The 17842-nt window shown below is 52.3% G+C and overlaps 6 protein-coding genes across 6 annotated transcripts; 4 read left to right on the top strand and 2 right to left on the bottom strand.

Annotated features, from left to right (window-relative positions):
- Positions 1-550: 550 nt before the first annotated feature.
- On the top strand, positions 551-2699 carry GLOTRDRAFT_46434 (cytochrome P450; the record flags this gene model as incomplete). Its single annotated transcript, XM_007870483.1, has 12 exons — positions 551-649; positions 711-846; positions 903-1000; positions 1057-1159; positions 1219-1291; positions 1342-1562; positions 1623-1689; positions 1753-1951; positions 2029-2195; positions 2254-2361; positions 2419-2466; positions 2522-2699. Coding segments are annotated over 12 exons (1497 nt in total), but the record flags the coding sequence as incomplete, so codon positions are not given.
- Positions 2700-2949: 250 nt separating this feature from the next.
- GLOTRDRAFT_46705 (uncharacterized protein) lies at positions 2950-3593 on the bottom strand (the record flags this gene model as incomplete). The annotated part of the gene is made up of 2 exons (XM_007870509.1): positions 2950-3040; positions 3097-3593. The coding sequence occupies 2 exons, from the start codon at positions 3591-3593 to the stop codon at positions 2950-2952; spliced, it is 588 nt and encodes a 195-aa protein (XP_007868700.1).
- Positions 3594-6253: 2660 nt separating this feature from the next.
- GLOTRDRAFT_140235 (alpha/beta-hydrolase) lies at positions 6254-8187 on the top strand (the record flags this gene model as incomplete). The annotated part of the gene is made up of 11 exons (XM_007870627.1): positions 6254-6455; positions 6517-6529; positions 6585-6650; positions 6712-6814; positions 6868-6904; positions 6970-6980; positions 7034-7129; positions 7184-7331; positions 7396-7472; positions 7530-7944; positions 7997-8187. The coding sequence occupies 11 exons, from the start codon at positions 6254-6256 to the stop codon at positions 8050-8052; spliced, it is 1224 nt and encodes a 407-aa protein (XP_007868818.1). The 3' UTR covers positions 8053-8187.
- Positions 8188-10346: 2159 nt separating this feature from the next.
- On the top strand, positions 10347-12304 carry GLOTRDRAFT_131752 (alpha/beta-hydrolase; the record flags this gene model as incomplete). Its single annotated transcript, XM_007870628.1, has 12 exons — positions 10347-10371; positions 10420-10698; positions 10761-10773; positions 10829-10894; positions 10962-11064; positions 11129-11165; positions 11227-11237; positions 11295-11390; positions 11442-11589; positions 11646-11722; positions 11777-12194; positions 12246-12304. 12 exons carry the CDS (start codon positions 10347-10349, stop codon positions 12302-12304), a joined length of 1332 nt encoding a protein of 443 aa, XP_007868819.1.
- Positions 12305-12660: 356 nt separating this feature from the next.
- GLOTRDRAFT_117360 (galactose mutarotase-like protein) lies at positions 12661-15150 on the top strand. Its single transcript, XM_007870629.1, has 9 exons — positions 12661-12834; positions 12893-13049; positions 13104-13300; positions 13353-13490; positions 13553-13633; positions 13686-13827; positions 13890-14069; positions 14358-14468; positions 14520-15150. The coding sequence occupies exons 1-9, from the start codon at positions 12700-12702 to the stop codon at positions 14678-14680; spliced, it is 1302 nt and encodes a 433-aa protein (XP_007868820.1). The 5' UTR covers positions 12661-12699; the 3' UTR covers positions 14681-15150.
- On the bottom strand, positions 14851-17703 carry GLOTRDRAFT_140237 (P-loop containing nucleoside triphosphate hydrolase protein; the record flags this gene model as incomplete). The annotated part of the gene is made up of 7 exons (XM_007870630.1): positions 14851-15301; positions 15355-15547; positions 15607-15776; positions 15828-16030; positions 16081-16163; positions 16216-17134; positions 17188-17703. The coding sequence occupies 7 exons, from the start codon at positions 17701-17703 to the stop codon at positions 14851-14853; spliced, it is 2535 nt and encodes an 844-aa protein (XP_007868821.1).
- Between the last annotated feature and the right edge of the window lie 139 nt (positions 17704-17842).

Below are 17842 nucleotides of genomic sequence, written 5' to 3' on the forward strand. Positions count from 1 at the left end.
CACCCAATGCAGGATCTCAGGCGATGAAGCAGGATCGATCCTCTCTGTCGGGTTCATTTCTGCTCTGCATTCTAGAGGAGTTATCTGATTGACAGTGTCTACATTAGGTCATCGGTGCGTGATACCCGTACGTACGTCACCCTAGAGAACAATTGTTGACTCTCGCATCACTGGTGGATCTGTATACTCTATGTGACACCTGAAGACGTTACTTATCATCGCACTAGGGGCGTTGGTCAAGCCAATATCTACTGACAGGTACCATTTTCTACGGCGGCTGTGCTTTCGGTAATGTATAAAGAACATCTGAGGACACAAGACACTGTATCGCAGCTACGCCCCTCATAATCCAGCTGCATCATGGACACAGTGTTGTATTATCTGTTACCTTCTGTGGCGTTGTGCACTATGACAGCGTGCTGGTTGCTGTTCCGGCAGTCCCCGCTTTCGAGCATACGAGGTCCGAAACCCGAATTCTTCTTCGGTGTGTATCATTCCTCTCGAACGCTTTCCGATCCCTCTCATCCATATTTCCCCGTGTGGGTTCGCAGGTAATGTCAGGCAGATTGTGCGGCAGAACAACGTCGAAGTACTGCTGGCATGGGCCGCAGAGTTTGGTTCAGTCTTTCGATTCAGAAGCTTGATGGGCGTAAGTCAACTGCAGCAGTGTGGCTTCCCTTCTATAACCGCTTACAAGCCGTCCGCGCCAGAGGGACAAGCTGATAGTTTCTGACCCAAGACTGGTTCAATACGTGCTCGGGACAGCAACATACGACTTTCCCAAGCCAGCTTGGCTAAGAGCCTTTTCTAGGGCCTTTCTAGGACCAGATATAGTGTGTTCCGAAGGTCAGGAGCTATACTATCGCCCGATACTGACCTTCTGATACCCCGTCGGTCTTCAGGGAATGATCACAAAAGGCAGAGGAAAGTCATATCGCCCGCATTCGGCCACACGGAAGTGAGGGCACTTTTCCCAGTGTTCAGATCCGTAGCGGTGAACGTACGTACTGCTTTGCTCCAGTGTTATAACATTCGACGATACAAATCGTCGAATAGTTAGGAAATAAATGGCATGATATCGTGCAAGACTGCTCAGATCAAACTTGCATAGATGTCCACGACTGGCTCAGCCGCGCTACTCTGGACGCAATCGGGGAAGGTATTTAAGCCAGCCTTTACTCTCCTTTGTCCCCAATGTCTCAATGATAGATCCATTAGCTGCCTTCGAAATGCACTTGGGAACGATGGGCAATCCGCATAGTGAGCTGGCAGAGATATATAGAAATTTCAAGTGGGTTCACGGTATTAAGGGAGGCATCGCTGTCTAATATGGCTTGTTAGTGTTGATTCTACTCCAGCCAGCAGACGTCTACTGAACGCCGTACTGGACTTCATTCCCGTCTCTCTCATTTTTCCCGTGTTAAACCGTTTACCACTGAAGCAAATCGTCGTGCTTCAAGAGCATAAAAAGTGGGCGGACAGAGTGGCTCGTGAGCTGGTGTCATGGAAGATGGCAGAATTTCGAGAAGGCAAGGGCAAGCGGGATGTATTCAGCTTGCTAGGTCCATTCATGCAATACCTAAGCCATCCATTTATTTACCACACTCTCGTGATTGTTGCAGTGAAAGCGAATGCCTCAATGCAAACTGAGCGGCGTCTAACAAAGGAAGAATTCTATGCCCAAATGAGGTATGTCTTTTACCTAAGATGCCCATATTAATTTTATTAATCCAATTCAATCGCCCTTTTCAGCACGATGTTCTTTGCCGGTCATGACACTATCGCCAGTACATTGACGTGGGCGCTGTGGCTGCTTGCGAGTCATGAGGAAGCCCAAAGCCGACTCCGCGAAGAGATAAAGAACGCACGGTCAGCCGCGCGGGTACGTGGTGTCGATGAGTTGGAGTTCACCGACATCGAAAACATGGCGTACCTTCAAGCGTTTCTCAAGGTGCGTCCCTTGCGACGCAACTTCCTTGATAATGCTGCTGGAGGGTGGGCTCAGACTGATATATCGTTATGAAACAGGAAACGCTGCGTCTGTATCCCACCGTATTTCAGACGTCTCGCGTTGCGAGCAAGGACTCTGTACTTCCGCTATCCCGTGCTATTGAGACAACGGATGGACGAACTATCGACCAGATCCACGTCCCAGCAGGTACAGAGATAATCATCGCGATCGGTAGTTACAACAGGTATTTACCGGTCCTACGGAAGCCATTGTCACTTTTCACTCAGCTCGTCCATTCACAGGGATAAGACTATCTGGGGTGACGATGCTAACGAGTTCAACCCTGATAGATGGCTGAAGGGCGAAGTGGCCGTGAAACACGGAAATCCCATTGGCGTCATCGGAAATTTGTAGGTTGTTTTCTTCCACTCTAGGGGAGGATACTGCATCACGTTTCATACACACAGGTTGACTTTCTCCAGCGGCACTAGGGCGTGCATCGGTTGGCGATTTGCGTAAGTCTCCCCCTCCACCACGTTAAGCAGTCAGTTTCAATAATTCTCGGAACAGCATGGCGGAGATGCAAAGCTTTCTCGTCGAGCTTATCGACCGATTCGAAATTCGTCCTCAGCATTCTAAACAGCGGGTCTGCCAGTGGGGTGATAATTTGACCTCCACCCTCGTAGACGGAGAAGAAGATAAGGGAGCGGAATTGAATCTGAGCGTTTCACTCGCGTCAAGAGACTGAATGACATGAATTTGGAGATATGAACCATAGGGCGTTGGTACGTCGATACTATTGTCCTCAATCGTAATGTCTGTTCTTATACAGAAACCGTTGGCAGTTGTCGAGAGGGAGATTAGTCCCGCGCTACATACTTCAAGACGATACTGATATTCCGTGTTTTCCCAGCATTCACCTACTATTGTGTAGTATCTAACCCCCCCCCCCCCCCCAAAAAAAACTTATATCATATAATTGGAATATTCTAGCCTAACTATCCGAAGAGCTCGACGATATTCTGTAAGCGGCCATCGCCGTTCTCCATACTCGTGTTCCTAGCATCAATAATCTGCTTTGTGAATGAACTGCGGAAAAGCTTCACATTCAGACTATGAACATGAATACGATGAATCATACATACCTCGCTCGTCCGCATCCCTTCGCTCCGCTGATGAATATATCGGCATCGGTCGCAATGATCTTGTCTAGGATCCCAACTACTCCCTCGTCTTCCAGCAACTTGGTGTACCCTAGTTCGTTGTCCCTCTGCTCAGGGTTCAGCGATTGCAGTCTAGCGCTGATATCCGTCAAATACCAGCCATGCAGCTTGCCCCCCCGGCGGAACGCGTCTTTGAGAACAGAGATTGCTTCGACATGTTCTGGTGCTATGCTCTTTAACGTGCCCGACCGCCGTCTGCTCTCCTGGAATCCCCCAGAAGACGAAACCGGATACGGGTAATCAGTTGCCAGCCAAACCGTCTTGATTTCGTTCCTGCTTGATGCGGTACCGTTACTAGACGTTGAGAGAATCTCAGCCAGTTTATCTACGAGGGTGACAGCACACTGTGGCAATGACGCTAGCGGTACGCTTTCCAGCCGCCAGTGAATCGCTAGGTACGGATGGATTGGACCGGACATCCTGCGAGCCATCGTCTTCAGGTGGTGAGCATAGTCCAGACTTAAATTCAATTTTGCGTCGTCGCCGTGAAAGAGCGGGTGCCGCAAGTCCCAGTCCACCACCAGAACGTCCGGAGAGGATATAGCGACGTCTTGCGCCTTCGACTGGAAGGTCGCCCACCTAATATCTTCGTCACTGATCCATTTCACAATTTTACTTGAGTTTGGCGAGCGCGTGGTTCCCGGGCTAAGGTGAACCGAGATGGGCAAGAAAGAAGCAGAGACGGAGAGGCGCTTGAACTTCGTGTTGAGACACGGAGCACGCTTGTAGACTATAGAGTCGTCCTCATGCATTTGGACCTCGATATCGCTGTCCTCATGCAATAGTTTGTTCCCTGATAACTTGGACGTGGAATTCGCGTCCACAAAGACAGCTTGAGCCGTTACCGAATATCGTCGCGCAGACAACCAAGCCTTAAAGGCGTCCATTGTCAAGAATACAGAGAATGAAGGGGTGGAATTCCGCGTGTTCTCTACGGCGGATTCGAGCGATACTACATCGTAATAGTCGTCAAAGCGTTCCTTCGAGCAGGCTCCAAGGCGACTCTTCCCGACATTTGGCAAAACAAGAGAGCGATTGAGGGCATAGGCTAGCTGCAGCAGCTGCAGAAAATGCAGGCGGGCCTTGGATTCCTGTTCTGCAATGCGAGAAGGGAGAAGGAGCCGACACGGGGTGAAACCGCAGATATCCAGATCAACTCTCTGCGCAGCGTCCAAGCCGTGATGAGTGCTAGCTTCCGGTACTCGAGTGACTGTAGGAGGCCAGCCTTGATGACTACCAGGTCCGCGGTCGACGTATAGCAGACGGTCGAGGGGGTCCAGATCAATAACCGACTGGAGATTGTCTAGTTTGTCTAGGATAGTTCGGTCGACCATAGGTAGCTTGTGGGTTCGGGCCGATGTTCCTGCCTCACTTGTGCGAGATCTGATGGTAGAGGTAACTATTTGTAGGTCAAGTTTGTCCCTGGTGCTCGTTTTCACAGATTCCGAGCAGGTGAAGATTACAACAAGGAGAAACACAAGCGACAGCAAACAAAGGAGAAGGAGTAAAACCCGTCGGCGCGGCCCATGCCTGCTGGCGAGAAGGAACGTCTGAGGCGATCCGTGAAGGTGAAAGCGATGAGTAGACTTCTCGAACCTCTCGTTATTTATCGTCGGCGCAGCTGGAGCTGAAAGGTCGCGGTGAGAACGTGAGCGAAGCATCAGATTAGCTCCGACACTTCGGACGCAAATTGAGGATGGAACTTTTGAGAAAGCTTGTTGTTACTGTTATTGCCAAACCGCGTCCAGAGCTGGTACAATTACTGTCAATGTCGTGTTGGCTACTGGTAAGACAGACGATCGATGCAAGGTTAGGGCGTGACGTGCAACTGCAAGTATGGGGACTTCCGGGTTGTGAGTCTTGTGACTCTGACGCGCGGAGGTTTCCCTCCGCGCTGTTGCAAGCACCTCTTTCGGACCCCGCTCTGTTGCGTCGAAAATCATGGCTCTGACAGACGGAATGAGACGGACTGATGATCAATGCCCTGATGTTTCCCGCTTTTCTGAACTTGATCTAGTACTAGTGCTATACTAGTAATCCTCTTCTTTCACGAAATTGACATGCGATTTTCTGTCAAGCATATCGTGGTGTACACCAACCCCGAGGAGCTTCGACGTGCACGAAGAGGGAAAGGCGTCTCGACCACCAGTGGGGTGACAATCTGACCTTCCCTCCTGGGACGGCAAAGATGACAGCGTAGCCCAAGTACACGTGTTTCTGTGCCATCTACTCAGAGAGAAGGCTCAGAAGGCCCAAATGATTCACCTGAACTGTTGTTCTGGTAAGGCACGAATAATACACTACAATTCACGTCACTCACCAACCCTCCAGCCTCCCACATTGTCAGACCTCCCAAACATCGGGGAGCTGACGTTGTGTTGAGATGGAAGGCCTGTTTATGCCAGTGGCTCAGCGCAAATCCGAAACTCTTCCAGGAATGCAAAGGTTTGAATTCCCAGCAAAAGATGACGTTGCCACCATAGTGAGAACCTACTTGAATCCCCGCTGTCGCTTTCACCGCATTTCTTGTTCATATCATCTGATCGACCCATTTGCCTTCATCTATTCCAGCTTCCTCTCGGTGGTACCCGCTGTCCGGTCCTCGTTGGATCGCATCTGCAACCCTAACAGAGTGGAAGCAATAAGAGCGAGTCGAGCCACATTGAGTTGCATCAGTTCTCGTGTAGCAAGATACTGCGATTCGTTGAGCCTGCCGTCTTAAGCTACGTCACATGAGTGGAACAGTATTCACAACCACGTCTAGCAGCATACTTTACTGCTCCGTAGGTCATCTGGTCAGCATGAGCTGCCCAAGCATACCTGTCACGTTCATTTGTATTGCATCAGTTTCCGTGCCATGCACTCATGTTCCCGGTGAGTGACATTATGAAGCACTTGAGCCTTGAGGGTCCTTCCATTCGTGCTTCTTCACTATTGCCTGACAGCTTCCCTGCGGCAGGTGAGGTTGGGTCTCTCAGGTGACCGATGAAAGAGAGCTTGCTAAACATAGGCCCGCTCGTCTATAAAACGCGACTTGGCCATCAGATCGCCCACCGATACAGGTTACCACGCTTTTGCTATGTCTACCCCAACATCGTCAGAGACACGGCGACTTGGCTGGAAGAAAGAACTTCGGCAACGGCACGTCCAGGAATTATCGCAGATCAAGGACAACTATAAACTGCGAAGGGACGGGGATCTGGACCAACCGGTCACCGTCGATATATTGAAACAATGGACCGAGCAAGTGAAGCAGCAATTCGACGAAGCCGCCAAGCAGAGTGGGTTATCGACCTGGGTCCTGAACTTATGATTGCTTACATCGAGCATCCTTCTGCATAGAGATCTTCGGAATGTACGGCCTTCTGTTAGTTGTCAAGGTCTCCTTGGTTTACCTGTTGGTATTCTAGGAAGGGAATAATTGACTGGAGAAATGCGGTCTTCACGCTGCTGGAAAGTGCGGCCATGTATTTGCGGTGAGCTTTGCCTTATCTGGCGTCCAGCTATGACTCAAATATCTTCAACGTCTGCTTGTAGAGATGTTGCAGCTGTCGAGAGTGCGATAGTGGAGGCGAAAGCCGGGAATACAGCGCAAGCTATCGAGTATCTCGAGAGCGCGGATGATGCTATCAACGAGATCGTTAGGAATGCCATCATATCATTCCTGCACAGAGCATGATTCCTTCATGACAGGCGAGCTTCTGGGGATTCGAGTATACGACGATCTGCGGTACGCACTCTCGAATCTCCTTGTTTCGTTCAGCTAGAAGTATTGACCTCGTGGATCGACGACAGACCTGATTGAAGTCAGTCCTGAGCTATATAGACCTACTCTTCACTGTCATAAGCTATCTTATAGAGTACTCCGGATGGTCATTTCCTTATTGTCGGCCCTTTTTGCGGTGCATTGGCACCCGTGAACCAGGAGGACCCGTTCCTTGGGATTGCGTTTAAGGTACGCCGTCGGCTGTACATCATCAATGACACATAGAAAGACCGCCGCTCACAGGGTACCTCGACTCTACAAGAGTGGGCCACAAACATTGATCGTGTACCTCAGGCGACTGGGGACTCCTCAATTCTTTGGGGCACCGATGTTTCCAGTGGCGTCTTCAACTGCTTATTCGGCACATACGGGGACTGGGGCATACCGATGGGTTCGTTTCCTCACCGGTCTCCAGCCTTGTTTTGACCTTCGATTCGGCTGATTGTCATCCATAGACCATATTCTTGGATATATCGAAACATTCAGATCCCTTTTGCCTGCGAACTCGTCGGAGCTCGCTGTGCATGTCACGGTACGGTCATGTTTACAGTGTAGTTTGGAGTCTGTAGACATTCACCTCTCTCCATAGGGTCATTCGTTAGGTGCATCCTATGCAACGCTGTGCTATGGGCAACTGCTCCAATACCAATCGACGACGCCTACCGGATGGATCCTCGGAGATCTTTACACCTTCGGAAGTCCTCGGATTGGCATGAATAGTTTCGCATCGCAGGTCAGAAATGCCGGGGAGCATGCCCCTGGCTCTGCCTGGCGTATCGTTAACCAAGACGACTCGGTCACGGCACTCCCGCCAGCACCTGCGAAGTTATTCCTGGGTCTCCCGCTGGAGGATGACGCCAGAATCTACATACATGTGGATTCCGCGTACCGCATCTCGATTACTAGTCCTCCCGTGGTGATACCAAGTGAGATAGGCATGGACCCGGGACCAGCGCCCAAAGCCGTCGACGAACTGATTGAGGTGGGACATATGGCAGAACATTGTGGGTGTTTTAGCGGTTCTCTGCTGATTGTCGAATGCTGATTCGTGACTAGCACCCTCCTTCTACTTTGCTTCATTGCTGATAGCAAATGGTATCGATCCTCTGTGACCGAGATTGAGCTTCTGGTGTATCTGCTGTCTCTCCGTACTGCAATTCTGATTGATGAAGCATCACTGACAAGGAGAGTAGTGAATAGGGATAAAGATGTATTTCAAAGTGTCTTTACCGCTTTCCGGGCCTGAGTCATAGATTGGGGCCTTCGACTCTTGAGACGTTATACTGATTCAATTCTCCTGTAACTTTAAGTACCTCAGACCTCAGCGTAGACTTGTGAAGGGGGTCGCCTCAACATCCAGTTGATAGGCGAGCAATCCGGTCTATGGACCTCTGCGGAGGCTACACCGTGCCTACACGCGCCTCACAGTGGCTGCCGTCGGGCCATCGATCTGGAAAGCGGTGTGATAAGATAAACACATGCTCAGGTCGTCTTGTGAATTCACCCACGTCCTCGGGACGCGAGAGGAGATATCTGATATAAAGCTGTAAGGCCGTGCGAGCACGGCAGAGCCCGCTACCGTAGATATAGATGATATTTGGTAGCAAGCTGAACACTTTACATCCTGAGCAGCGTCATATATATCTATTTTGCGAAAGCAGCTGTGTTCCAGCAATTATTTCTGACTGAGCATTCAACTCAATGGCCTGGGGTCCTGAGAGATGTCCACTCATCCCTCCCTCAGGTTTCAAGAATACAAGTTACATATGCAAAACAACTGACATCGGAGTACTCTGATTTCACCTTGAGACCGCAAGGTCCAAGGCCCCAAGCAAGGTCAGTTCTGTCTCTGAGTCCATTGACAATCATCCGCCACCTTGGCTATAAAGGGCAAGAGAGATGACACGTGGCATGACTATCGGGGTCCTTTAAGGACCCCACCTTTGATTGGTCCAAAGCCCTGTCCCGCTCTTGCCGTTCACCATATACGGTTAAGCGCCAAATATCGTCAAATAAATCGCGTAGATCTTGAAACGATCGCAGGAAACCTGCGAACGGCCGGGGGGTCCAAGACCCACTACCTACGGTAGCGGGAATTACAACGTAAACTACGAGGGTTTATATACACAGAATAACTCCACTATGATATAAGACAAGAGAAATACGAGTCAGAACGAATAGCCAAGGCACAAGGTACAAATTTAAAGTGGAATAAGTGGCTAAAGTGAGACATAACTACTAAAAGGGAAAGAAACAAATAATGCCAAATACATATTACAACACTCTCAAGGTGGCGGGTTGTGGCACTTCGGGAGTTACACTCTTTGGGGCTTTGTGAATGATTCTGTATTGAGAATTTTGAAGCTTGTAATATATATTTTCAGTAGTATTATCTTTGTTGATATAATCTTCTCTTGATTTCAGAGCGCGCGAGATCGTGACGATTAATGACGAATCGTCAAGGGCACTAAGGTGCGTATCATACCTGCGGGTTATTTTGTCCAGTGGTACTAATGATAATGTGCATTTGACATCATAAATATCCCCACTCCGTCATGCTCATCAACAGACAGGCCGAAAGGACAGCTTCATGCCCAGGAAGCCTCGATAGCAGTGTTCTCCTTGGATTGCATTGGCAACAATATACCTAAAGTGTTGTGCGAAGTGGTCCAGAGTAACAGGCGCCTCAGTGTTACACAATCCCCCCCAGGAGCTCACTGAACTATTCTGGCAACGCCTCACGACGACTATGAATCTTCTTTGTCAGAAGCTCAAGCGCGAGGAAGCTGAAGGAATGGAACACTTTCAGGCGAACAGAAACCTACAAGTCGCCCGGGGTGAGTGCGCTGCCTGCTTCCTTTCCCCTTTTGCCATCCGGACGATGACGGGTCTACGTGGCTAGGTCCTCGAGGACTTTAACGCTGGCCCTTTCTTGTTGTGGACCTGACTTATGTGGCGGGCTTAAATCCCTTTTGCCGCTGCACCTGTTCAGTGTGCCCACGGTCTCGAGTCAAACGGCCATCAATATTGGGTTTTCCACGCATCCCGATTTCTAGGTGTGCCTCATGAATTGCATTCAGTGGAGCAGAGCCTCACGCATGGTGCCTGCAGAAGAAAGCTACCCAGAGTCGTTTCATCTCTGCTAGCGCCGAGTGCCAACTCTACTCGTGCATATTCAGTCTACGTTGGAGTTGGAGTACTTGCCAAACTGTTTCCCTGTTCAGGCGCTCTCATTCATTTGGGACTTTGAAATCGTACACAGCTTTGAATGGATCGCTTCACGTTTGAGCGGGGAATTTCACGCTTGGGATACCATCTACTCTTGTGGTATGCCTCCCGAGTTATGGTTCATGTCCGGTGACATCATGGATCACTGGAGTGGTCTTGTGGTCCTGCTTTCCATCGCATGCCTGACAGCTTCCCCGCTGCAAGTGAATTTGGACTTACGGAGTGACCAACGGCGGACTGACGCAACACAGATCGGCTGGCTATAAAGGAGAGCGCGCCTCCGGCCTACCTGGTCCCTTCAACAGAGAAGAGCCACCTCATCTTTCCGATGTCTACCCCACTGTCGAGCGAAGCACTCCACCTTAATTTGAAGCTTGGACTGCGGCAGCGACATGTTCAGCAGTTATCACAGATCGGCGATGATTACAAATTTCAGGAGGACCTGGACCCAGACAAAAAGGTTACGGTGGAGGACTTGATGCGATGGACTACCCACGTGCAGAAGGAATTCGACGCTGCAATCGCACAGAGTAGGTTACAAGGGCTTCTTCCCGCACCAGGGACAGTACTTACCGGTCATCCTTTCACGTAGAGGTTTTTGGAAAGTGCGCGCCTGTATCCACTTTGGCGATCCGTTTATTCATGCCTACGCTGTCTCAGGAAGGGGATAATCGACTGGCGAAATGCTCTCTTCACTCTGTTGGAGAGTACTGCTATGTACCTGCGGTGAGCCCAGTCATGCTTGGAACCGTGGCATGCATCCACGCCTTCGAATAATGGATCTTGGTGTTAGAGACGATGCGGCCGTTCAGAGCGCCATAAATGCAGCAAAGGCGGGGAACACTGACCAGGCCATGGAATATCTCAGAGAGGCAGACGATGACATAAACAAAATCGTGAGTGACGCTGTCGTGGTGTCCTTTCTCAGAATGATATCCGCTGATTTGTGTTCCGTGACAGGCAGAGTTTTGGGGCCTTGAGTACATGACCATATGCGGTATGCCATCCGACACCTCATTTTGTGCGGTCGAAGATGATGACTTTGTTGATTGATCAAGACCTGATTGAGGTCGGTCTTAGTTGCCTGTAACGTCTATCTTGCATGTCGTGACGGGGTCGCTCCCAGAAAACCCCCGATGGCCAACGGGACATCGTCGGCCCGTTTTGCGGTGCATTCTCCGCTAAGAATCCCAGAGATCCTTTCCTCGGGATCGCGTTCAAGGTGAATATTACGCACCCAAGGATTGGATGCACTGATAAACGCAATGGACAGGGCACTTCGGCCACATCAGAATGGGGGACTGATTTGGCTCGAGAACCCCAGGCCACCGGAGACTCGTTCATTCTTTGGGGCGCGGATGTCTCTAGAGGTGTTTTCAATGCGCTATTCGGAACGTTCGGGGACTATGGAATACCTATGGGTTCGTGCTCGTGTTGCCAACGTTCATTTCCAGCGACATAAATCAACCCTCCGCAGACCATATTCTGGTATACATCCAACAATATATGAACCAGTTGCCTACTGGCTCCTCTGAACTCGTTGTGCATTCCACGGTAATATTAGACTCGGTCCTCCACTTCACAGACGTTTACGCACTGCATATGTAGGGACATTCATTGGGCGCGTCCTTCACGACACTCTGCTATGCCCAACTGCTTCAGTACCAGCAGACGAAGCCCCTCGAGTGGGTCCTGGGAGATCTGTTCACGTTCGGAAGTCCTCGTATCGGCGAGAACTCTTTCGCATTGAACTTTAGGGCTGCGGTGGAAAAGGCAGCTGGCTCTAGTTGGCGTATCGTTGACGAGGACGACTCCGTCACCTCCCTGCCGCCGGCACCGGCGAAATTGGTGCTCGGTATCTTCCCCGCGGTGGATGATCCCAGGATCTACGTGCATGTCGATTCGGCATATCGCACCTCGCGAAGCGAGCCTCCGTCGGCGATCAGCAGCGAGGTAGGCATGGACCCGGGGCCGGCTCCCAAGACGGTAGAGGAACTGACGGAGAAAGAACATATGCAAGATCATTGTGGGTTTTTGATTCTTACGGTGGCGGTGGTTAGAGTCTCACTAGGAATAGCACCTGCTTGGTACTACGAATCGTTGCTCAAGGCGAACGGCTTGGGTCCTTTGCAATGACGGCAGAGCGAAGGGCATCCGATGATCAACGATTTCCCCGTCTTGGTATTTGAACTGGTATAATTTCCCAAGGTATTCCTACACGGATGACCTGCAGTGGATCACTCGATGTATTGAAGTGTACTGTTTATGATACATTCTGGATGCCTTTGTTGCACCGGACTCGCACGGGCCGCACAACGTCGGTTGAATCTCGGCAGCCGGAAAGCGATACGATAAGATGTTCCCCGCACTCGCGTAGATAAAGACCCGGGCCGAGATTGGTTGCCCGTCGTCATCGATCGATGAACGGGAGTCACGTCCTGCGCCGTTCCGTCTTTCTCCTTTCGTTGCGTGCACGGTCCCCTCTCGCTTGTACACTCGCTTCAACTCGGAGGAGGCTGTCCACTGCCGCGATGTCGCCAACTACTGAGCAAGACCCCTGGCAACCCGTTCTCCTCGCTTTGCCGAGTCTCACCCCGAGCCTTGCGCTGGAGCTGATTCCACACGGGCTGTTGATTCACAGGCTGTTTGTCCAGGCGGACGGCAAGGTATGCGTTCATCTTCAGCCACCCTCACTCTCCGTGTTCACTGGTGCAATCGTCCCAGACGCATGACCTCGTCATTGGGCCCGAGCAGCCGCGAGACCACCTCAAGAAGAAATATGTCAACACCATCATCGGGCGCTACGCCAACCGTCTCCCTGTGGGCGAATTTAGCTTGGAGAGAGAGGGAGCGAAGGGCACGGTCAAGCCTATTTCCAACGGTATTCTGAATATACTACTTGTTGAACATTGTACTGACTACGGAGTGCACCAAGAATCCCCCACCGTGTCACTGCATGGAGGGACCACTGGTTTCGACTCAGTCCCCTGGACACCCCTCCAGCCCTCCGGCAGCAAGCTGTTCTCCTCCGCCGAGCTTGCCACCATCAACGGCGACCTCGGCGCGAGCAGTCTCTGGAGTTACACGGATAAAGACGGGGAGAATGGCTTTGACGGGACGTTATACACGGAGGTGCGTCGCTCTCGGAGGTGTGGATGCTTTGCCAGCGAATGACGCCGCGCAGGTGCTCGTGGGCCTCCTGTCCCCGTCCAACCCCCCGTCCATTGCGAGGGGCGACGAGTTCCTCATGGGCAGTGTCGTTATCGTGTACCGAGCAAAACTCCTCGACCAGGGCAAGGTCACGCCGCTGAACATCACCCAGGTACGCGGCTTCCCTGCGACTAAATTCCGGAGGTTTGGTACTACTGTGATCTTCACGCGTAGCATTGGGGCTTCAATTTGACCGCCTCGCTCCAGGAGGGCGCGGACAGCCTCTCGGTAAAATCGCATAGTCTCACCTTTAAGGTACGTAAGCAGTCTGCATTCAGTTGGGTTGGGCTCAATCTGGCTCGCACAGGCAGACAAAGTTCTGGAGCTGGACAAAGTCGGCCTGTCGGCGGGTAAACTGCAGGACGTGGCGGGCACCGCACACGACTTCCGGACTGCGCGCACCATCGGAAGCCAGTGGCCGACAGTCGAGAACGGCCCGGGCGGATATGGTCAGTATACCCATCCGCGCGGTTATATCGCCCTTGTTTTGTTGAATTATTCACTTGGATAGACTGGTACTACTCGTTCCCGCGCACGCCGGCTGCCAAGGACCACCGGATCGAGCCGACGAGGGTCACGCCGCAGCTCAACCTCGTCAAGGAGGTCTTGGAGACAAAGCTCGAGGGCGAGGAACGCAAGGTTGAGCTTGCAAGTGAGAAAAGCGGTGTCAAGATCGTGTTTGGTAGTAATCGTGAGTTGTTGTTCGTCTGTTTTGTCCGAGCAGGCCGTGGGGGAAATCCGTGGAACACGGTAGGGTTGAGGCATGGAGAATCTCACTCTGATGTGAGGCGTCCCTAACCCTATGGTACATCGTCTGAATTTCAGTCGGTGCTGCTCATGCGGATCCTGTGAGGAACACGGCAGATCCCTGGAGCCTGGGGTTAGGGTCCTTCTCATTGAAGATGCAGAGAATTCCTACCCTACTGCGGTTCACCATTGGACATTGCGAACCAACTGACACGTGTCTCCAATTCTACAGAATCGGGCGTGCAATTCTACACTAACAACTTCGCCTCCACAACAAGCGCCCGCAAGAAGATCCACGGCGGAAGCGGCGCCGACGGCGAAGGACAGGGCTACGGGGTGGGATGTACGTTCGCGTTTCTCCTTCTTTTGCGCGGAATTTGACTTAGCATTGCAGCTGCGGCCTTCCTCGAGTTCCACGCGCCCCTGGCAGCGTGGCTACACCCCGAGACCGTCCGCGACGGGTTCGACACGCTTCTGGCTGGGAACGGCGAGGTGTACAATAACTGGGTGAAAGCTGACATCTACTACAAGACGCCCAGCGCGGACGTCCAGTGAAGAGTAATGCCCCGAGAGGAAGGAAACGTATACGATGTACGGAAGGTTAGCAGTAAGCAGTAATGTACAGTATGTAAGAGTGGAAAGCTATGCTACATCTGATTGCGGCGGAATATACCTGGCTGAACATTGATACACAACATATAGACGATCTATAACACATAACAGCCTCACGCACTCAATGCATTCTTCCACCTGTCCCCACCGACGTCTGCGAGCGCCCTCTCCACCTCTCCGACCTCCATATTCAGCACGATCCTGCGCTCGTCCTCCGGCTTCCTGGCCGCGCCTGTGCCATCTTCCATCAGCACCGCCCTCGTCGCGAGCAGGTTCTCCAGGACCATCGCTAGCTCCTCCCCGCTCGGCTTGCGGGACGGCTCGTCCGTGGACGTGAAGACGGGCAGGTAGATGAGGTGCTGGTACTGCACGTCCCCCCACTTGATCTCGTCTACGCCTTCGTTTTTCATGCACTTCAGCAAGGCGGCGAGGAGGAGCCGCTCGTGCAGGCTGCAGTCGCGGAGGTACGCCGCCGTCGGGCTGTTCTGCATCACCTTGATCACTCCTTTCACGTCGTTTGTCCCGGCCGTGCGCTTCCTAGGGTGGACCAACTCCACGGTGCGCCTGCCCAGGAATATCAGCCAAGGCCGTAATCGTCCCAACGGGACGGCACCCACCGACAGATGTCCAGGACACGTCTGGCATCGCCGCTGATGCTGGATACCTTCATCGCGGCAAATTTGACACCGTCCGCCGATAGCACGTCAGGCACTTGGCCTGCCAATCCTTCCTTAGCGCTCAGCAGCCGGGAGTGCACGATCCGCTCGAGCTGAGGGGTCGTGTATGGTTGGAAGTTGATCCGGACCATACCTGCGGAGTAAAGAAGTTATATACTGGAACGATAACAGCAGTTCACACGATGAACATACCAAGTCGACTCCGGACTCTGCCTGACATGACCCTTTCAGGAAGATCCATGGTGTTCGCCACGGCTATGACGACCAGCTTGGATCCAACGAACGTCGGCCAGTTGAAAAAGTTATACACAACGTCCTGCTTGGCGGTCATCAGTTGGTCCAGTTCGTCCATGAGGACAACACTGAGAACTGGTCGTCAGGACGGGCATCCGGTAAATACGAGTATCGGTTACCAGGCGTGTCCCCCGGGACCCGAGTTCCCGCCGCTGCCAAAGTAATGAGTTAAGTTGCGCAGCGCTTCCTTGGAGCTGATCTTGAGGTGCCCTTCGGACGCGACGTCGTGTCCGGACACGGCTTCCCATAGCAGCCCGTACGCGGCAGAGGGCTCCGGAATTTTCAATCCATTGATTTCGACATAAGTGAAGGGGTTAGTTTCCTGCCTGGACATGTTAGAATGAGAGGTCACTAGGCAGGGAACAAACTTACGCTATTCTCAGCCATTCGCTTCAACTCGCGTACGATGGCGTGAACAGTGGCTGTCTTCCCGGTACCGGGCACCCCGGATATGTCTTCAACAAGATTGAAATCAGTTATTTGCCACTGAAGTAGGTAGGGACGTACAGACGCATCCGCCGCTTCCCTCCTCTACCAGCTCTTCCACGCTCCTCAGCACCTTACTATACTCCTCCTCTCTACAGACCAACTCATCCGGGCGTGCCGCGACGTGCAGAGCATGCATAGCTCGTAACCATGGATCGTTCCCTATCTTCTTCAGTGCGGCAGCGAGAGATTGTGTCAATTCGGGCGGCGGGGGTCGGACGGCCATCGACGACTTTCGCCGCGCGCGGGCACGCAGGGCGGCCTTGGAATGGGGAGTAGGGGCAGCGAGGTTTTTGACCGTTTCTCGTGTGCGTCGCGGTGTTCTCGGAGTGCGAGGTGTCCGAGGCGTCCATATCTCGCCTCGTCTGCGCTTCTTCGAGGGAGTCTTGGGCAAGTCATCCTCGAGGGGCGCCTCTTGCTCTTCTTCTGTGTCAGTAGCTGCTACCGCTTGCGCGTCTTTATCAACTTGGTACTCGTCTTCGCTGGGCTGGATTCCTTCCCGGTCGTCGAAGTCCTCATCTTCTTTCACCGAGGACTTCCGCGGCCTTCCACGACCGCGTGCGGCGGGAGTGCGTTTGGTAGGAGATACGCCGTCTTCGTGAAGTACTATTGTGTCATCTACGGAGACATCCCAAGCTGCGGTGTTGGAGGGATCGTCCGTTTCAGTGGCAAGGGCTCGCTCCCTGAATTCCTCCCAGTCAAATACATAGTAAAGTCCACGCCGGGCGTCAATTGCGGAGCCACAGTAAAAGACATCTTGATATTCAGCATGCGCGGAGCTTGGTGCAGATAGCTTTCGACGTTTTGAAGGTGAGGCCGACCATGCTAATGCACTCTTCGACTCTGCATCTTCTGGTTCTTGACTTGTGACCGTGCATTTCGAAACAATCTTGGATGGGTTAATTGTAGCGCACGTCGCCAATGAGTAGTATATTTCGTTCTGAGATCGAAAGGGATCAGTAAATGAAGGGAGATAAGGTCGGGGTAATGTACCTCATAGTGGTCTCTCTTCGCGCGGACACCAGCAAGCTCCGTGGGCCTCAGAAACCAGTGCACTTTTACCTTCATCTTGGAATCCTCAGGCCGGCCCTCGTCCTCTTCAGCAGCATCCCTTTCCTCCTCCGCATCCACGTTCACTTGCCACATTGTCACGATGACGCCTACACTAGGCTTCTTCGCATTTGTCGCAATGAGCACCGTATCACCCACGCTAAATTTCTCTGAGACATCATCCTGTTTCGCCTTGCCCTTCGCCCGTCCTCTGGTTCGGCCTTTACTCTGCGGAATCTTCGAGAGGTCAGTACGGTTAAACGAGACATAGAAGACAGCCTCTGCAGTTGCGTCGTCAAAAAGCGCTCCATCGTCCCCGTTGTCTTCGGACTCTAGCGGCCTGGTATATATGGGATCGGATGACCAAGTGTACGTGTAATCCCCAGCGGATGAGGCAGAGGTGGCTAGCAGAGGCTGGTACCGCTTCGATCGGCGAGGGGTGGCGACTTCCTGAGGCATCCTTGCAGCACAAAGGAACTCGGTATATTTCTCCGCAGCAACAGCAGCGATAGCAGAGGAGCCGTGCCGGAGTGGTGCAAGACTATCCTCTGGACCACGACCGCGAGTGAAGCGGCGCGTTCAATCGGGAATGCGACGC

This window comes from Gloeophyllum trabeum (assembly GCF_000344685.1).
Source record: "Gloeophyllum trabeum ATCC 11539 unplaced genomic scaffold GLOTRscaffold_00012, whole genome shotgun sequence".
NCBI lineage: Eukaryota > Fungi > Basidiomycota > Agaricomycetes > Gloeophyllales > Gloeophyllaceae > Gloeophyllum > Gloeophyllum trabeum.